This window comes from Oncorhynchus mykiss, chromosome 8 (assembly GCF_013265735.2).
Source record: "Oncorhynchus mykiss isolate Arlee chromosome 8, USDA_OmykA_1.1, whole genome shotgun sequence".
In the NCBI taxonomy this organism is placed as follows: Eukaryota; Metazoa; Chordata; class Actinopteri; order Salmoniformes; family Salmonidae; genus Oncorhynchus; species Oncorhynchus mykiss.
Window position 1 is genome coordinate 37,775,679 of NC_048572.1, and position 17,233 is coordinate 37,792,911.

General features: G+C 39.7%; 1 protein-coding gene across 1 annotated transcript; it reads right to left on the minus strand.

Moving 5' to 3' along the window:
- Positions 1–6,495: 6,495 nt before the first annotated feature.
- Positions 6,496–17,050, minus strand: sod2 (superoxide dismutase 2, mitochondrial). The gene is made up of 5 exons (XM_021612540.2): positions 16,949–17,050; positions 15,882–16,084; positions 15,575–15,691; positions 14,681–14,860; positions 6,496–7,539 (listed from the first exon to the last, which is right to left on the minus strand). Exons 1-5 carry the CDS (start codon positions 16,981–16,983, stop codon positions 7,394–7,396), a joined length of 681 nt encoding a protein of 226 aa, XP_021468215.1. The 5' UTR covers positions 16,984–17,050; the 3' UTR covers positions 6,496–7,393.
- Between the last annotated feature and the right edge of the window lie 183 nt (positions 17,051–17,233).

Here is a 17,233-nt window from a genome sequence, read left to right on the forward strand (position 1 = left end):
TGTGCATAATGTTTGGACAAAGAGTTAGATTTTTGCAATGTTACAAAGATGAGAAAAAAAACTGTCCTTAAAATGTTCTTCAAATGAGAGATCAAGGTCCAGAGTAACACCGAGGTCCTTCACAGTTTTATTTGAGACAACTGTACAACCGTCAAGATTAATGTCAGGTCCAACAGCAGATCTATAGTTTCTTGGGACCTAGAACAAGCATCTCTGTTTTGTCAGAGTTTAAAAGTAAAACATTTGACACCGTCTGAAACACAGGCTTCCAAGGTAGACAATTTTGGGGTGTCACCATGTTTCATTGAAATGTACAGCTGTGTGTTGTCCACATAGCAGTGAAAGTTCACACTGTTTCCAAATGACATCACGAAGAGGAAAAATATATAGAGAAAACAATTGTGGTCCTAAAACCGAACCTTGAGGAACACCGAAACTTGCAACTGTTTTATCAGATGAACCATCCACAGAGATGAACTGATATCTTTCCGACAGATAAGTTGTTGCCTGGTTTAGGACTTGTCTGTGTAGAACAATTAGGGTGTCTAATCTCTCCAAAATAATGTGGTGAATGATGGTGTCAACAGCAGCACTAAGGTCTAGGAGCACGAGGACAGTCCCAGAGCCTTGGTCTGATGCCATTGAAAGGTCATTTACCACCTACACGAGTGCAGTCGATGCTACGATGGGGTCTAAACCAGACAAGCATTTCGTATACAGTTGAAGTTGGAAGCTTACATACACCTTAGCCAAATATAATTAACTCAGTTTCACAATTCCTGACATTTAATCCTAGTAAAAATTTCCCTGTTTTGGGTCAGTTAGGATCACCACTTTATTTTAAGAATGTAAAATGTTAGAATTGCTTTATTGCTTTCATCACATTCCCAGTGGGTCAGAAGTTTACATACCAAATACTAATTGAGTGTCTCATTCCCTTTAAATGTAAAGCTTCCCACAATAAGTTGGGTGAATTTTGGCCCATTCCTCCTGACAGAGCTGGTGTAACTGAGTCAGGTTTGGAGGCCTCCTTGCTCACACACACTTTTTCAATTCTGCCTACAAAGTTTCTGTAGAGTTGAGGTCAGGGCTTTGTGATGGCCACTCCAATACCTTGACATTGTTGTCCTTAAGCCATTTTGCCACAACTTTGGAAGTATGCTTGGGGTCATTGTCCATTTGGAAGACCAATTTGCGACCAAGCTTTAACTTCCTGACTGATGTCTTGAGATGTTGCTTCAATATATCCGCAAAATGTTCCTCCTCATGAGGAACACGCCATCTATTTTGTGATGTGCACCAGTCTCTCCTGCAGCAAAGCACCCCCACAACACGATGCTGCCACCCCCGTGCTTCACGGTTGGGATGGTGTTCTTCAGCTTGCACGCGTCCCCATTTTTCCTCCTCACAGAACGATGGTCATTATGGCCAAACAGTTCTATTTTTGTTTCATCAGACCAGAGCACATTTCTCCAAAAAGTACAAGCGATCTTTGTCCCAACCCGTAGTCTTGTTTTTTTTAAATGGCGGTTTAGGAGCAGTGACCTCTTCCTTTGTTGAGCGGCCTTTCAGGTTGTGTTAATATAGGACTCGTTTAACTGTGGATATAGATACTTTTTGTACAGAGTTTCTTTTTGGACAATTGCAGGTAGTTTCTCCCTGTTTCAGTCCTTTTCTTCCATCTTGTGAATACACCCCAGTGAAATCATGTGGTGAGAGATCCACACTTAGTTCTGGTGAGAAAAAAAACTGACAGCATGGGTTTTAAACACCATTATTTTACTTGCAAAGGTATATTAAATACAAATGGTATAGAGAGAAATATTCCTATAATAACTACAACCTAAAACTTCTTACCTGGGAATATTGAAGCTGTTAAAGCTGGTGGTTCCTTTTCATATGTTCTCATGTTCGGAGCAAGGAACTTAAACGTTAGCTTTTTTACATGGCACATATTGCACATTTACTTTCTTCTCTAAACACTTTGTTTTTGCATTATTTTAACCATGAACATGTTTAAAAAAAAAAAAAAAAAAAAAAAAAAAAAAAAATTTTTTTTTTGACGTCGGCCGATTAATTGGTATCGGCATTGAAAAATCATAATCGGGCGACCTCTAGTTAGGACATCTCCTTTGTGTATGACTAATTATTTTTCCAACAATTGTTTACAGACAGATTATTTCACTGTATCACAATTCCAGTGGGACAGAAGTTTACATACACTAAGTTGACTGTGCCTTTAAACAGCTTGGAAAATTCCAGAAAATTGTCACCTCCAAATCAGCCAAGACCTCAGATAAAAAAAATTGCAGACCTCCACAAGTCTGGTTCATCCTTGGGAGCAATTTCCAAACGCCTGAAAGTACCACTTTCATCTGTACAAACAATAGTACGCAAGTATAAACACCATGGGACCACGCAGCTGTCATACCGCTCAGGAAGGAGACGCGTTCTGTCTCCTAGAGATGAACGTACTTGGGTGAAAAGTGCAAATCAATCCTAGAACAGCAGCAAAGGACCTTGTGAAGATGCTGGAGGAAACAGGTACAAAAGTACTGTATGTCACAATGGGTAGATTTTTAAAAAAATAAAAAAGGTTTTAAAAAAGCAACTCAATCCAGACTGGTCTTCATGTTAAAGTTTGAACGGCGTTTCTAGCTTAAACGGTGTAAGAGTTGAGTACTAAATATTAACTATAAGAGGTATGTCGAAGCTATAAAGTGGGGACATTTGCTTCACAAGCCCCATTAATAATAAGATAAGAATACCAACATAAGCGGTAGTGAGCTAGCAGTGACCATGGGATGACGATCACCACATGACAATACCAAGGAGTAAGAAGGGGCCTCCATTGTGTGGGCAGCGCTCTTGGAGCTGACGTCGATTGGCCAGCTGGGTCCGAATCGTTATCAGAGGGGAGGATTGGCTGACTGTGTCAAAACAGCTAAATATATATTTATTTCCCCTCGAATCAGAAATGTTTTCCTTCTTGAATGCACACACTCTTGCATACGCACACTAGCTATATTACCAGATAGATACTTTGCTAAGCTCTCCAAGAAAAAGGTAAAAGATAGTGGTTGACATAATCAAAGCACCTTGTCTGGAAACCACTGTGCTCTGATGGAATGTATGGTTACTAGAGATCGACCGATTATGATTTTTCAACGCAGATACCGATTATTGGAGGACCAAAAAAGCCGATATCGATTAAAATCGGCCGATTTTTTTATTTTTATTTGTAGTAATGAGAATTACAACAATACTGAATGAACACTTGTTTTAACTTAATATAATACATCAATAAAATCAATTTAGCCTCAAATAAATAATGTTCAATAATGTTCAATTTGGTTTACATAATGCAAAAACAAAGTGTTGGAGAAGAAAGTAAAAGTGCAATATGTGCCATGTAAGAAAGCTAACGTTTAAGTTCCTTGCTCAGAACATGAGAACATATGAAAGCTGGGGGTTCCTTTTAACATGAGTCTTCAATATTCCCAGGTAAGAAGATTTAGGTTGTAGTTATTATAGGACTATTTCTCTCTATACCATTTGTATTTCATTAACCTTTGATTATTGGATATTCTTATAGGCACTTTAGTATTGCCAGTGCAACAGTATAGCTTCCATCCTTCTTTTCGCTCCTCCCTGGGCTCGAAGCGTTACCCATGCAGAGCAAGGGCAACAACCACTCCCAGTCTCAGAGCGAGTGACGTTTGAAACGCTATTAGCGCGCACCCCGCTAACTAGCTAGCCATTTCACATCGGTTACACCAGCCTAATATCGGGAGTTGAAAGGCTTGAAGTCATAAACAGCTGCTGGCAAACGCACAAAAGTGCTGTTTGAATGAATGCTTACGAGCCTGCTGGTGCCTACCATTGCTCAGTCAGACTGCTCTATCAAATCATAGACTTAGTTATAACATGATAACACAGACATAAGAGCCTTAAGGCATTAATATGGTCGAATCCGAAACTATCATCTCGAAAACAAGACGTTTATTCTTTCAGTGAAATACGGAACCGTTCCGTATTTTATCTAAACGGGTGGCATCCATAAGTCTAAATATTCCTGTTACATTGCACAACCTTCAATGTTATGTCATAATTACGTAAAATTCTGGCAAATTAGGCGGACCAAACTGTTGCATATACACTGACTCTGCGTGCAATGAACGCAAGAAAAGTGACACAATTTCACCTGGTTAATATTGCCTGCTAACCTGGATTTCTTTTAGCTAAATATGCAGGTTTAAAAATATATACTTCTGTGTATTGATTTTAAGAAAGGCATTGATGTTCATGGTTAGGTACACATTGGAGCAACGATACGCACTGCATCGATTATCTGCAACGCAGGACACGCTAGATAAACTAGTAATATCATCAACCATGTGTAGTTAACTAGTGATTATGATTGATTGTTTTTTATAAGATAAGTTTAATGCTAGCTAGCAACTTACATTGGATTACTGCATTCGCGTAACAGGCAGGCTTTTCGTGGAGTGCAATGAGAGGCAGATGGTTAGAGCGTTGTACTAGTTAACTAAGGTTGCAAGATTAAATCCCTGAGCTAACGAGGTAAAAATCTGTTGTTCTGCCCCTGATCCAGGCAGTTAACCCACCGTTCCTAGACCGTCCTTGAAAATAAGAATGTGTTCTTAACTGACTTGCCTAGTTAAATAAAGATTCAATAAAAAAGGTGTAAAAAATAAATAAATAATTTTTTTTTTTAAATCGGACAAATCGGTGTCCAAAAATACAGATTTCCAATTATCATGAAAACTTTAAAAATCGGTCCTAATTAATCAGCCATTCCGATTAATCGGTCGACCTCTTATGGTTACGGTGCAGAAGCTAGGCAAGGTAAAGCTAGGTAAAACAAAGGCTGCTAACCCATGCAGAATATGGATGAACATTTAAGAAATCTGCACAGAGATGGGAGCCACTCAAAAGGGCAGCATGGAGTTTCCTACTGCACAGATGTCAAGAAGAGAAGCATCTTCTGGAGTCGAGCTCAAGAGGCATTGTCAGAGCAAAGGGAGGAAAATAAGGGTAACAACAGTGAGTGTAGTAGAGTTGAAGTCAAATCAAAGCTAAAGCAAAGATATGCAGACAGCTCAGCCCAACTTCATAAGTCATGATGATGACGACAATAACCTTTCAAGAACCAAGCCTCTAATCTCCAATTCATTGACAATACACTTTAGTTCTCAGATTCCTTAGAAAGTCAATATAAAAAGAGAGGAAACAGAGCAATAGTTTGTAAGATGCCATTGTAAAATATTTTTTTATAAATAAATACAAAATTAAACTGACAAGTAGCACCACAACTTGGAGAACATTTTAAATGACAGTGATCATGAGTCTCGTGATCTTGTTAAGTTAGTAAAGAATGACAAGTTCAGACAAACTGTCCTTTAAAAAAAAAAAACAGTCCTCTCTCTATATATATGACATCTTCTTGGTCACCTTTTCAAAGTATAGCACTGACTGTACTGGTGAATTTAGCTGACTGCTGTTATGGTGACAGATTAGAGTTAGCAAATAGAGTAATTATGGATTCAATATTTTATGATTAATAAAAAGTTCAAATTGCTTGAATAGTCTCTCCTTCAGTATAATATGAAAACAGTTTTCCAGCATCCTTTCTTGCCAATTATTCAAAATCACTGAAGGAATTTTCAGAAGAGGCGTTTCCACAGACCTGCTGTATGTGGATGTCAGTTTAAATTAAAACAATAAGCATCTCCACTACACTGACGATTAGTTGTACTCTTACAGTGCTCCGTATTCTTTTGCGGCTCTTTAACTTCTCTCTCACGCCTTTGAACCTCAGGACAGCGTATCCATCTTGTGAAATATGTGTATACAGACATACAAACAGCTTGTTAGTGTGATATTGTGCATGTGGATTAATTACGTTGCTATTACAATCCATGTACATGAGTGACACTGACCTTTAACCATCAGAGGCTAAGCTGGTGGGGGGACTAAGTTATAGAATTGTTTTAAGAAGGTCATGCCAAAGATCATTTAGCTCTTTGATATTTTAAGACCCGTTGAAGTATAAGAGAATATTACAAAAAGTTGCAGAACATTCGAGGGCCTTACTGCTATTAGCCCATACAAATGCATTGAATAACAGATTCACTACATGGAACAGAGATTCTCCCTTAAAATAGGAAGTTTGTTTTGAAGTGGTTGTACTCTGAGAGATGCAAGAAAGATCAGGAAACACTTTTTTTTTTTAAAACACCATATATTTTTTCAACAGTCTCCATATAAACTTCGATTCATTTTTTCAACTGGTACCGAGGGACCTTAGATGAGTTTGTAGGGCAAACCGTTCTGACGCTACAGATGATTTTGTGAGTAGACTGATTTTTCGGGATGTCTCATGATCTGACAAACGCAGCTCTAGCACCGCAGATGCGGCAGATTTTTTTAATGGAGATTTTTGTATTATGCTAATTAAAACCACAAAGCAGATACAATTCAAACTAAATATTTTATTATATCACGTCAAAAACATTTGCCTCAATCACATTTACCTGATATCTGTGCAACACTAACCAGGTTTCCATCCAACCTTTTTATGTGAGTAAAGTACAGGTCTGATAAAAAAATGAAGTAATGACAGGCCTGATAGAAACAGAAAATCGTAATTAAATTACTTATGCGAGAAATATCAGTGGAAATGCTTTTATGAGAAAATATTGATAACATTACAATCTAATTGAAGTCAACTGAGTCACAGAATGATATGTGCGGTTATCCCACTGCAACTCATCGGGAAAGCATGCAGTTTATTAGTCTACAGATTAAATAAATTAAGACTTCACAGGGAGGTGAAAGTGCATGGTGATGAGCTTAATGCTTGTCTGCCGTTTGACATAAAAATTCTCGCTCTTTTGTTTATAATATTCTTATCATGTAAGCTATACGTGCACTAGAGGACACGTGACATTACAAGACTGGACACACTCGGTATACAACGCAACATTTTTTTTTAGAACCATCATTAGATTTCAATGCAATAGAAACACATTTAACTTGCTTTTTTATTTGGTACTTGGGAATTTAACCACATATGGTATTTTTATGTGCAATGTCATCACGCACAGCATTTGCAACAAGTCAATTTGATGGAAACATCTTGTGGGAAAATGCACATTGTTCTAATGCCGATTTTATAATACTCGCATGAAAATCTGTCGCCAATTGGATGGAAACCTAGTCGGACAAACAAACAGCTTTAGACTGAATATTCTCTCTGGTACAGTATACAGCAGCTATCTTCATTTGGGTTAAGAGGGTATTTTGTGCTCTCTTAAGGTAGTAAGGTCTGCGGGGGTAAGGTTTGGGGCAGGAAGGAAGAGCCAGTGGTCTACTTTTTGGCGGCCTGGAGGCGCTCGCTCACGTTCTCCCAGTTGATGACATTCCAGATGGCTTTGACATAGTCGGGTCGGACATTCTTGTACTGTAGATAGTAGGCATGCTCCCACACATCAATACCCAGCAGGGGGACCAGACCTGGGGAGAGAAAAAATAATAATAATTAAGTAAAATCATTCAACAGAAACTTAACTAGGCATACAGTGCCTTCAGAATGTGTTCATACCCTTTGACTTATTCCACATGTTGTAGTGTTACAGACTGAATTCAAAATGGATTAAACTGCTTTGTATTATCACCCATCTACACACACACACAGTAAAATCATGCAAATGTATTGAAAATGAAAAACATAATTTACATAGAGTACCAGTCAAAAGTTGACACCTACTCGTTCAAGGGTTCATTATTTTTACTTTTTCTACACTGTAGAATAGTGAAGACATAACATTATGAAACTCCAAAAAGTGTTAAATCAAAATACATTTTAGATTCTTCAAAGTAGCCACCCTTGCCTTGACAGCCTTGCACACTCTTGGCATTCTCTCAACCAGCTTCACCAGGAATGTTTTTCCAACAGTCATGAAGGAGTTCCTACATATGTTGAGCATTTGTTGCTTTTCTTCGCTCTGCAGTCCAACTCATCCCAAACCATCTCAATTGGGTTGAGATCAGGTGATTATGGAGGCCAGGCCATCTGATGTAGCACTCCATCACTCGTCTTGGTGAAATAGCCCTTACACAGCTTGGTGGTGTGTTGGGTCATTGTCCAGCTGAAAAACAAATGATAGTGGGACTAAGCGCAAACCATCAAACCTCCTCTGTGCTTCACGGTGGGAACCGCACATGTGGAGATCATCCATTCACCTACTCAGCGTCTCACAAGACATGGCAGTTGGAACCAAAAATCGGAAATTTGATAATCTGTCCTTTTGGTCTTTCCAACAGTAATTTCCATTGCTCGTGTTTCTTGGGCCAAGCCATATTTCATTTATTTTATATCCTGAAAAAGTCCCCAGTCCTTAACAATTACAAGCATACCCATAACATTATGCAGCCGCCACTATGCTTAAAAATATGGAGAGTGGTACTCAGTAATGCGTTGGATTTGCCCAAAACATAACTTTGTATTCAGGACAAAACAAACAAAAAAACTTTAGTGCATTGTTGCAAACAGGATGTAGGTTTTGTAATATTTTTATTTTGTAAAGGCTTCCTTTTCACTCTGTCAATTATGTTAGTATTGTGAAGTAACTAGAATGTTGTTGATCCATCTTCAGTTCTCCAATCACAGCCATTAAACACTAACTGTTTTAAAGTCACTATTGGGCTCATGGTGAAATCCCTGAGCGGTTTCCTTCCTCTCCGGCTTCTGAGCTAATTAGGATGCCTGTATCTTTGTAGTGACTGGGTGTATTGATACACCATCCAAAGTGTAATTAATATGCTCAAAGGGATATTAAAATTGTCAGTCATGACAATTACAACAATACTGAATGAACACTTATTTTAACTTAATATAATATATCAATAAAATCAATTTAGCCTCAAATAAATAATGAAACGTTCAATTTGGTTTAAATAATGCAAAAACAAAGTGTTGGAGAAGAAAGTAAAAGTGCAATATGTGCCATGTAAGAAAGCTAACGTTTAAGTTCCTTGCTCAGAACATGAGAACATATGAAAGCTGGTGGTTCCTTTTAACAGTCTTCAATATTCCCAGGTAAGAAGTTTTAGGTTGTAGTTATTATAGGACTATTTCTCTCTATACCATTTGTATTTCATTAACCTTTGATTATTGGATGTTCTTATAGGCACTTTAGTATTGCCAGTGTAACAGTATAGCTTCCGCCCCTCTCCTCGCTCCTGAGCCCGAACCAGGAACACGACGACAGCAGCCAGCCTCGAAGCAGCGTTACCCATGCAGAGCAAGGGAACAACCACTCCAAGTCTCAGAGCGAGTGACATTTGAAACGCTATTAGCGCACACCCCGCTAACTAGCAAGCCATTTCACATCGGTTACACAAGCCTAATCTCGGGAGTTGATAGGCTTTAAGTCATAAACAGCGCAATGCTTGACGCACAACGAAGAGCTGCTGGCAAAACGCACAAAGTGCTGTTTGAATGAATGCTTACGAGCCTGCTGCTGCCTACCATCGCTCAGTCAGACTGCTCTATCAAATCATAGACTTAATTATAACATAATTATACACAGAAATATGAGCCGTGGGTCATTAATATGGTCGAATCCGGAAACTCTCATCTCAACAAGACGTTTATTCTTTCAGTGAAATACGGAACCGTTCCGTATTTTATCTAATGGGTGGCATCCATAAGTCTAAATATTTCTGTTACATTGCACAACCTTCAATGTTATGTCATAATTACGTAAAATTCTGGCAAATTAGGCGGCCCAAACTGTTGCATATACACTGACTCTGCGTGCAATGAACGCAAGAGAAGTGACACAATTTCATCTGGTTAATATTGCCTGAACCTGGATTTCTTTTAGCTAAATATGCAGGTTTAAAATGATATACTTCTGTGTATTGATTTTAAGAAAGGCATTGATGTTCATGGTTTGGTACACATTGGCGCAACGATACGCACCGCATCGATTATATGCAACGCAGAAAACGCTAGATAAACTAGTAATATCCTCAACCATGTGTAGTTAACTAGTGATTATGATTGATTGATTGATTGATTTTAATAAGATGAGTTTAATGCTAGCTAGCAACTTACCTTGGCTTACAACATTCGCGTAACAGGCAGTCTCATCATGGAGAGCAATGAGAGGCAGGTGATTAGAGCGTTGGACTAGTTAACTGTAAGGTTGCAAGATTGATTCGCCCGAGCTGACAAGGTGAAAATCTGTCGTTCTGCCCCTGAACGATGCAGTTAACCCACCATTCCTAGGCAGCCATTGAAAAAAAATTATGTTAACTGACTTGCCTAGTTAAATAAAGATTAAATAAAAAAGGTGTAAAAATAAATAAAAATAGGCCAAATCGGTGTCCAAAAACACCGATTTCCGATTGTTATGAAAACTTGAAATCGGCCCTAATTAAATCGCCATTCCGATTAATCGGTCGACCTCTACCATCTACCAATAGGTACCCTTCTTTGCCAGGCATTGGAAAACCTCCCTGGTCTTTGTGGTTGAATCTGTGTTTAAAATTCACTGCTCAACTGAGGGGACCTTACAGACAGACATAAGAGAGAGTGAGAGAGAGAGACATACACACACACACACACACAATTGAATACGGAAGTTCACATACACTTAGGTTGGAGTCATTAAAACTCGTTTTTCAACCACTCCACACATTTCTTGTTAACAAGCTATAGTTTTGGCAAGTCGGTTAGGACATTAGCTTGTGCATGACACAAGTAATTTTTCCAACAATTGTTTACAGACAGATTATTTCACTGTATCACAATTCCAGTGGGTCAGAAGTTTACATACACTAAATTGACTGTGCCTTTAAACAGCTTGGAAAATTCCAGAAAATAATGTCATGGCTTTGACATCATTGAGTCAATTGGAGGTGTACCTGTGGATGCATTTGAAAGCCTACCTTCAAATTCAGACCCCAGAAAAAAAAATGCAGACCTCCGTAAGTCTGGTTCATCCTTGGGAGCAATTTCCAAATGCGTGAAAGTACCACGCTCATCTGTACAAACAATAGTACGCAAGTATAAACACCATGGGACCACGCAGCCGCCATACCGCTCAGGAAGGAGACCCGTTCTGTCTCCTAGAGATGAACGTACTTGGGCGAAAAGTGCAAATCAATCCCAGAACAGCAAAGGACCTTGAAGATGCTGGAGGAAACAGGAACAAAAGTATCTATACCCACAGTAAAACGAGTCCTATATCGACATAACCTGAAAGGCCACTCAGCAAGGAAGAAGCCACTGCTCCAAAACCACCATAAAAAAAGCCAGACTACGGTTGGCAACTGCACATGGGGACGAAGATTGTACTTGTTGGAGAAATGTCCTCTGGTCTGATGACACCAAAATAGAACTGTTTGGCCATAATGACCATCGTTATGCTTGGAGGAAAAAGGGGGTGGCTTGCAAGCTGAAGAACACCATCCCGTCCGTGAAGCACGGGGTGGCAGCATCATGTTGTGGGGGTGCTTTGCTGCAGGAGGGACTGGTGCACTTCACAAAATAGATGGCATCATAAGGAGAAATATTATGTGGACATATTGAAGCAACATCTCAAGACATCAGTCAGGAAGTTAAAGCTTGGTCGCAAATGGGTCTTCCAAATGGACAATGACCCCAAGCATACTTCCAAAGTTGTGGCAAAATGGCTTAGTGGCCATCACAATGCCCTGACCTCAATCCTATGGAAAATGAGTAGGCAGAACTGAAAAAGCATGTGCGAGCATGAAAGCCTACAAACCAGACTAATTTACACCAGCTCCGTCAGGAGGAATGGGCCAAAATTCACCCAACTTATTGTGGGAAGCTTGTGGAAGGCTACACAAAACTTTTGACCCAAGTTACACAATTTAAATGTATTTGGCTAAGGTGTATGCAAACCTTCGACTTCAACGGTATGTGTGAGGCACAGAGAAGGTAGTCATGCCACTGACAGTATGGAGCATTATGTGTAGACCAGTGTCAAAAACATCTACATTTAAGGTCTGAATTTAAAATGGATTAACACAACAAAAATGTAGAAAAAGTGAAGGGGTGTTAATACTTTCTGAAGGCACTGTATGTTAGGGATGCACGATATCGGTGAACATATGTCAAGGGAATTTTTATCAATGATGACTAATTATGTATACATTTCAATCAGGACTGACTAATCAGGATACTATTATGTTACTGTATATGTACTAATCCAAATACTATTATGTTACTGTATATGTATGAGTTTTCTTTCTTGATCCCAGTACTGAAAATAATGTGTGTGTGAATGTGGTCAAGAGTTTAGAACAATGACGGTCTGTTCCTTGGTACAAATGAATCAGACTGGCTAGAGTGCTTATCTACACAAGACTCGTAAATTATATTAAATTGGTAGGGAGACGGATGTGGGAAGGCTTGATACACAGCCTTTGTACTGGAACGGAGATGGCACGGGGTAGTGTTAGAACTAATGACGTCATTTTCAGTTTATAACCTGTGGTAACCTGTATTGTGGCAGTACTCTCTTGAATAAAGGCTGTTACTTGACTTTAAGACCAGGGCTCTGTCCATTCCTATAAAATAAGGGTCTTACAAATTCTTATGAATTGACAGTGTTTAATTTTAATTGGGAATTAAAACAGAGGGATTAAATTCCTTCAACAATATCAGAGTCGGACGATATTAGCTAAAAATGCCAACATTGGTATCGGCCCGATGTCTAGTTTAACACCAATGTTAACAACCGATGTCAAAGCTACCGTGCATACCTATATAACGTAGGTACATGACGTAATGACGCCTCATAACATTTTGCAGTACACGTGCAACACAGCATTCCTAACCTAGCCCACAATGTCTGCTGTGTGGATCGAGCAGTCAACAAGTCGAGCAGTCATTTCAAAGAGTAAGAAAATTTCAGCGAGACAACTCAAAAGGTGAAAAGCATTAAAGCCAAGACAATAGAATTCATTGCCCTTGACAATCAAACACTCTGTCGTCGGCGCTGTTGGCTTTCGCCGACTGGTCAGGCAACGGTACACACTACCAAGTACGCTATTTTTCAGATGTTGCCCAACCAGAGTTACACAGTAACTCGCTATTAGCTTCACAACATACATACTATGGAATGCCATTTGGTTCTTTGCGTGTCAAAAAATATACATTAGCACTGTCAAAGCTGTACAAAGTCTGCAAACAAGCAAACACCGGCCACGAACGATGTGTTTACAATACCGCGTTGGTAAGAAAGCATAATTTGTTCGACCGCAACTTCTGGGGTAGCACCAATACAACCAGCCTGAAAACAATGACCAGTAGAAAGTGCAGTCATTTTCATTATTCTTAGCAATGATTTAGGAATCCTTGTGAGTAAGTATTAGCTAGGTTTGAAATTGAACTTCAGTTCATGAAAATAAATAGCTAGCCAGCTTGCTTCATCTGGCTAATGAGGCTCGACCGGGTTATGTGTTGCGAAGCTAGCCACAATAAGGATTAGGAATAAGTGGAATTTGAATTTTTCCTTCTAAATAAATGTAATTGACAGTGATGCAAATTAATACGAATAGTAGAATTATACCATACTTTTATTTTGAAGGCTTACCAAAGTCCACTATTGTGGCTAATTCTTATTGTGGCTAGCTTCACATAGATGGGTCCGACCAGCATTAATCAAATAAGAACTTTTATAAATAGGGTTATTTAGATGACACCTAGATTGTTTGCATCCATGAGCTAGCTATCTTTATGACCATCTGTTCCACAATAACATCAGTCTAGTTAGGAAATTAATTGCAATCTAACAAATGAACGGATATGCTTAACATATTTTTAGTTTTGGCATTCAAAAATGTGTTTTGAATGCGCAAGACAACTTTACCAGCATCATAGCACACGTATCGATGTGACATATGAAATACGAGTGAGTGTAATAACTACGTAACAAATGTATGAACACGTTAAATTATGACGTGCAGTCATATTCAGGTCTTGTTTGGTCAAATAGTGTTATTTGACACGACAGTGTTATTTTACATGTATCTTTTTTGACACGTAAAGACCCAAACGGCGTTCCATAGAAATCCTGGTTGAGAATGAAATGACTGAACAACGAAACAGCACAGCAAGTAAGTGAAAGAAATAGGTTTTGATTATGTTTTACTGGTAATGGGAACATATATAAATGCCTACAAAATAACTTTTTGGTCAGTGTGGTGTGTGTGACCTTTAACTAGCCACGTCAGTTAAGAACAAATTCTTATTTACAATGTCGGCCCGGACAACGCTGGGCCAATTGGGACTCCCAATCACGGCCAGATGTGCTACAGCCTGGATTCGAACCAGGGACTGTAGTGACACCTCTTGCAATGAGATGCAGTGCCTTAGACCGCTGCATCCATGTGTGTGTTAACTATACTATAATGCTTAAAAGGAGGCAAAAAAATGTTAAATATCGGTATCAGGTTTTTTGGCAGGGAAAATATTGGATATCGGTATCGGCCAAAAATGTAATAGGTGCATCACTACTGTATATCATTCACTGGCACTATACCCTTGTTTGAGCCCCAGACAGACATGAACAAGATAACATATAACAGTACTGGGACCTGGCCAGTAGCCACTGACCTGTGGTTCCCTGCAGTGGGTCTTGATTAGGGCAGGCTGTGATACGGAGCTTCCCGCTCTCCTTGTCGAAGCCCAGCCAGCCCCAGCCTGAGCCCTGGACCGCCACAGTGGCGGCAGACATCTTGTCCTTCAATGCCTGGAAGGAGCCAAAGTCACGGTTGATGGCCGCTGCCAGCTCACCTGTGACAGGATGGACAAACAAAGAATGATCAGACTGATGAATTACATACAAGTTTCCAATGGGTTTCCAATAACAACAATTTAGCAAATTCAGGAAAGAGTCTGAATTGAAAATGCAAGTGGAACATATAGGCCATTGTTGCTACTTTCCCACAAATTGTATAAACCGTGATAGTTGCAAATTATAATATACAACAACTTGTGGAGAATAGTTCAAGTAAAAGATTAGGGGAAAGAAGTTTCTCAAACTGCTGCTTCAAACTCCCAATAGTGCTGCTCAACATGTAGTCTTGAGAGGCCTTATAAATCTGGAAGTCTGGAGAACTTGAGTATTGGATGTTACGTTTTAATGGGCACAGTGGCTGTTAACACTTAGATTTGATTGGCTCTGCATACATCTGACGTTTCCCCTCAGAAGAGGCATGTCCTATTTGTTTTGTCCAAGTCTCTTTTCTTAGCGGGTCAGATTTTTTTTTGTAGCCTATGCTGCATTATTTTGGGGATCTTATGCTAGCTAGCTTGATGCAAGTCAGAAAAAAAAATCTTAAATACCACCTCTGTTCGGAGCTCCACCCACACAAAATAGTGGATTGGTTTGTGGCAACGAGTCACTAGTTTCCATCTAGACTCCACCCCTATTTAGCTTCTTCCTACCAAAAACTACCCCAGGCTTTGAACAACGTGAGAGAAGCCTGATGTTCCAAGGCTACTCACCCTGTGGTTCTCCACCGCCATTTGGAGAGAGGTTTGTCCAGAAGATGGTGTGGTTGATGTGGCCTCCTCCATTAAACCTCAGAGCAGGCTGGAGAGAAACCTGTGCTGTCACATCACCTGAAATACATCACATGTACACATGCAGGTAACGGATTGGCTACACACTACAAGTGTAAATACAGGACAGGTATGCATTTATGGCTCAATTAAATGTTCAAAAAGGAACCTCATCCAGGAACTACAAAATCCCTAACATCACCACTTTTTCTAAATCACTAATGTCTTAAGCAGCAGGCTTTCCTCTCACCTTTGGCCAGTGCCTCCTGGTACTTCTCCTCTGTGACGTTGAGGTTGTTAACATAGGTGGCGTGGTGCTTGCTGTGGTGGAGCTGCATGATCTCTGCGTTGATGTGAGGCTCCAGGGCTCCATAGTCGTAGGTCAGGTCAGGGAGCGAGTGCTTCCATCTGGCTGCCACCATGCCCAGGACTGGGGTCACGGTGGCAGCACACCTAAAACCACCAGGAAATAGAGATGTCAATGTCATGTCATTCCCATCCGTGGGAAATGTAATCAAGCATAAGCAGTAAAACTGTTTTCAGCTCAACCAGTAATGGTTGCTGCAAGCCAGCTTCCATTTAGAAGCAGCTCATGGCCCCAGCTGACAGCCTGGGAAGAGGTTGGATTAGTTAGGGAGAGTTCACACAGGGTGAAATTCTCTGATTTGGGGGGGGGGGGGGGGGGGGGGGGGTTTACCGAATCATTCACAGCATAGCAACATTTGTCTAAGATTAATAAGCTACTTGTGTTGAGAATAGATAGCAACTTGCTCAAGTCCTGGCAGATGAGATAAAAAAGAACGTTAGCTATAGTATATAATGAAGTTGCCTTTTGCGGCCTGAGCAAGGTGTTGAGTTGTCAAGTCAAGGGGGCAAGGCCTGACTCATGATGCTGTCTATTACAAACAAGGCAATAAATAATAAAAAAAATAATGCCAGGGTATATAGCTAATATTGACAACTTCTACGCATACTTGTTGGCCGACCACATGCACAAGTAAGACCATTTCTGCTTACCAACATGTTGAAACGGTTTGATAAACGAAGAGATTACTGTCAGTAATTTCTGAATTGCCAGTAACACGCTGGGTAATGCTTATCGTTATATGGGAGTAGCTAACGTTACCTCACTAGCTAGCTACTAGTAACTATTAAAAGGTGACTACTAACACAAGCTAGCTAAACAGCTATAACTAACAATCATCACGTAAAACAAACAACGTAACAATAACAACGTTCGTCTGTTATCGCCCTTCATCGTGTATAAATCATGGCTTGTTACCGAATGGATAACTTCATTGCATTTTGTAGTTTTACCTGCGGACTTGACCCACTCTGCTTAGCATGCTCATGTTTCTTCACACCGTATCCACTGTACACCGTTCAGAATAGAAGTAGAACTGCCCTTGAAATTCAACATCACTGTTAGAAGATACCATATCAGTACGTGGGGGTGGCATCGGATACGTATTTATTTATACACACACATTTTACTAGAAAACCGTATAAAATCAAACATTATTTGTACTGTATACTTACGATAACGTTTAGTGCAAAAGGGATTAGCTACATTGTGCAGAAAAAAAAAACATTTCGAGCGTT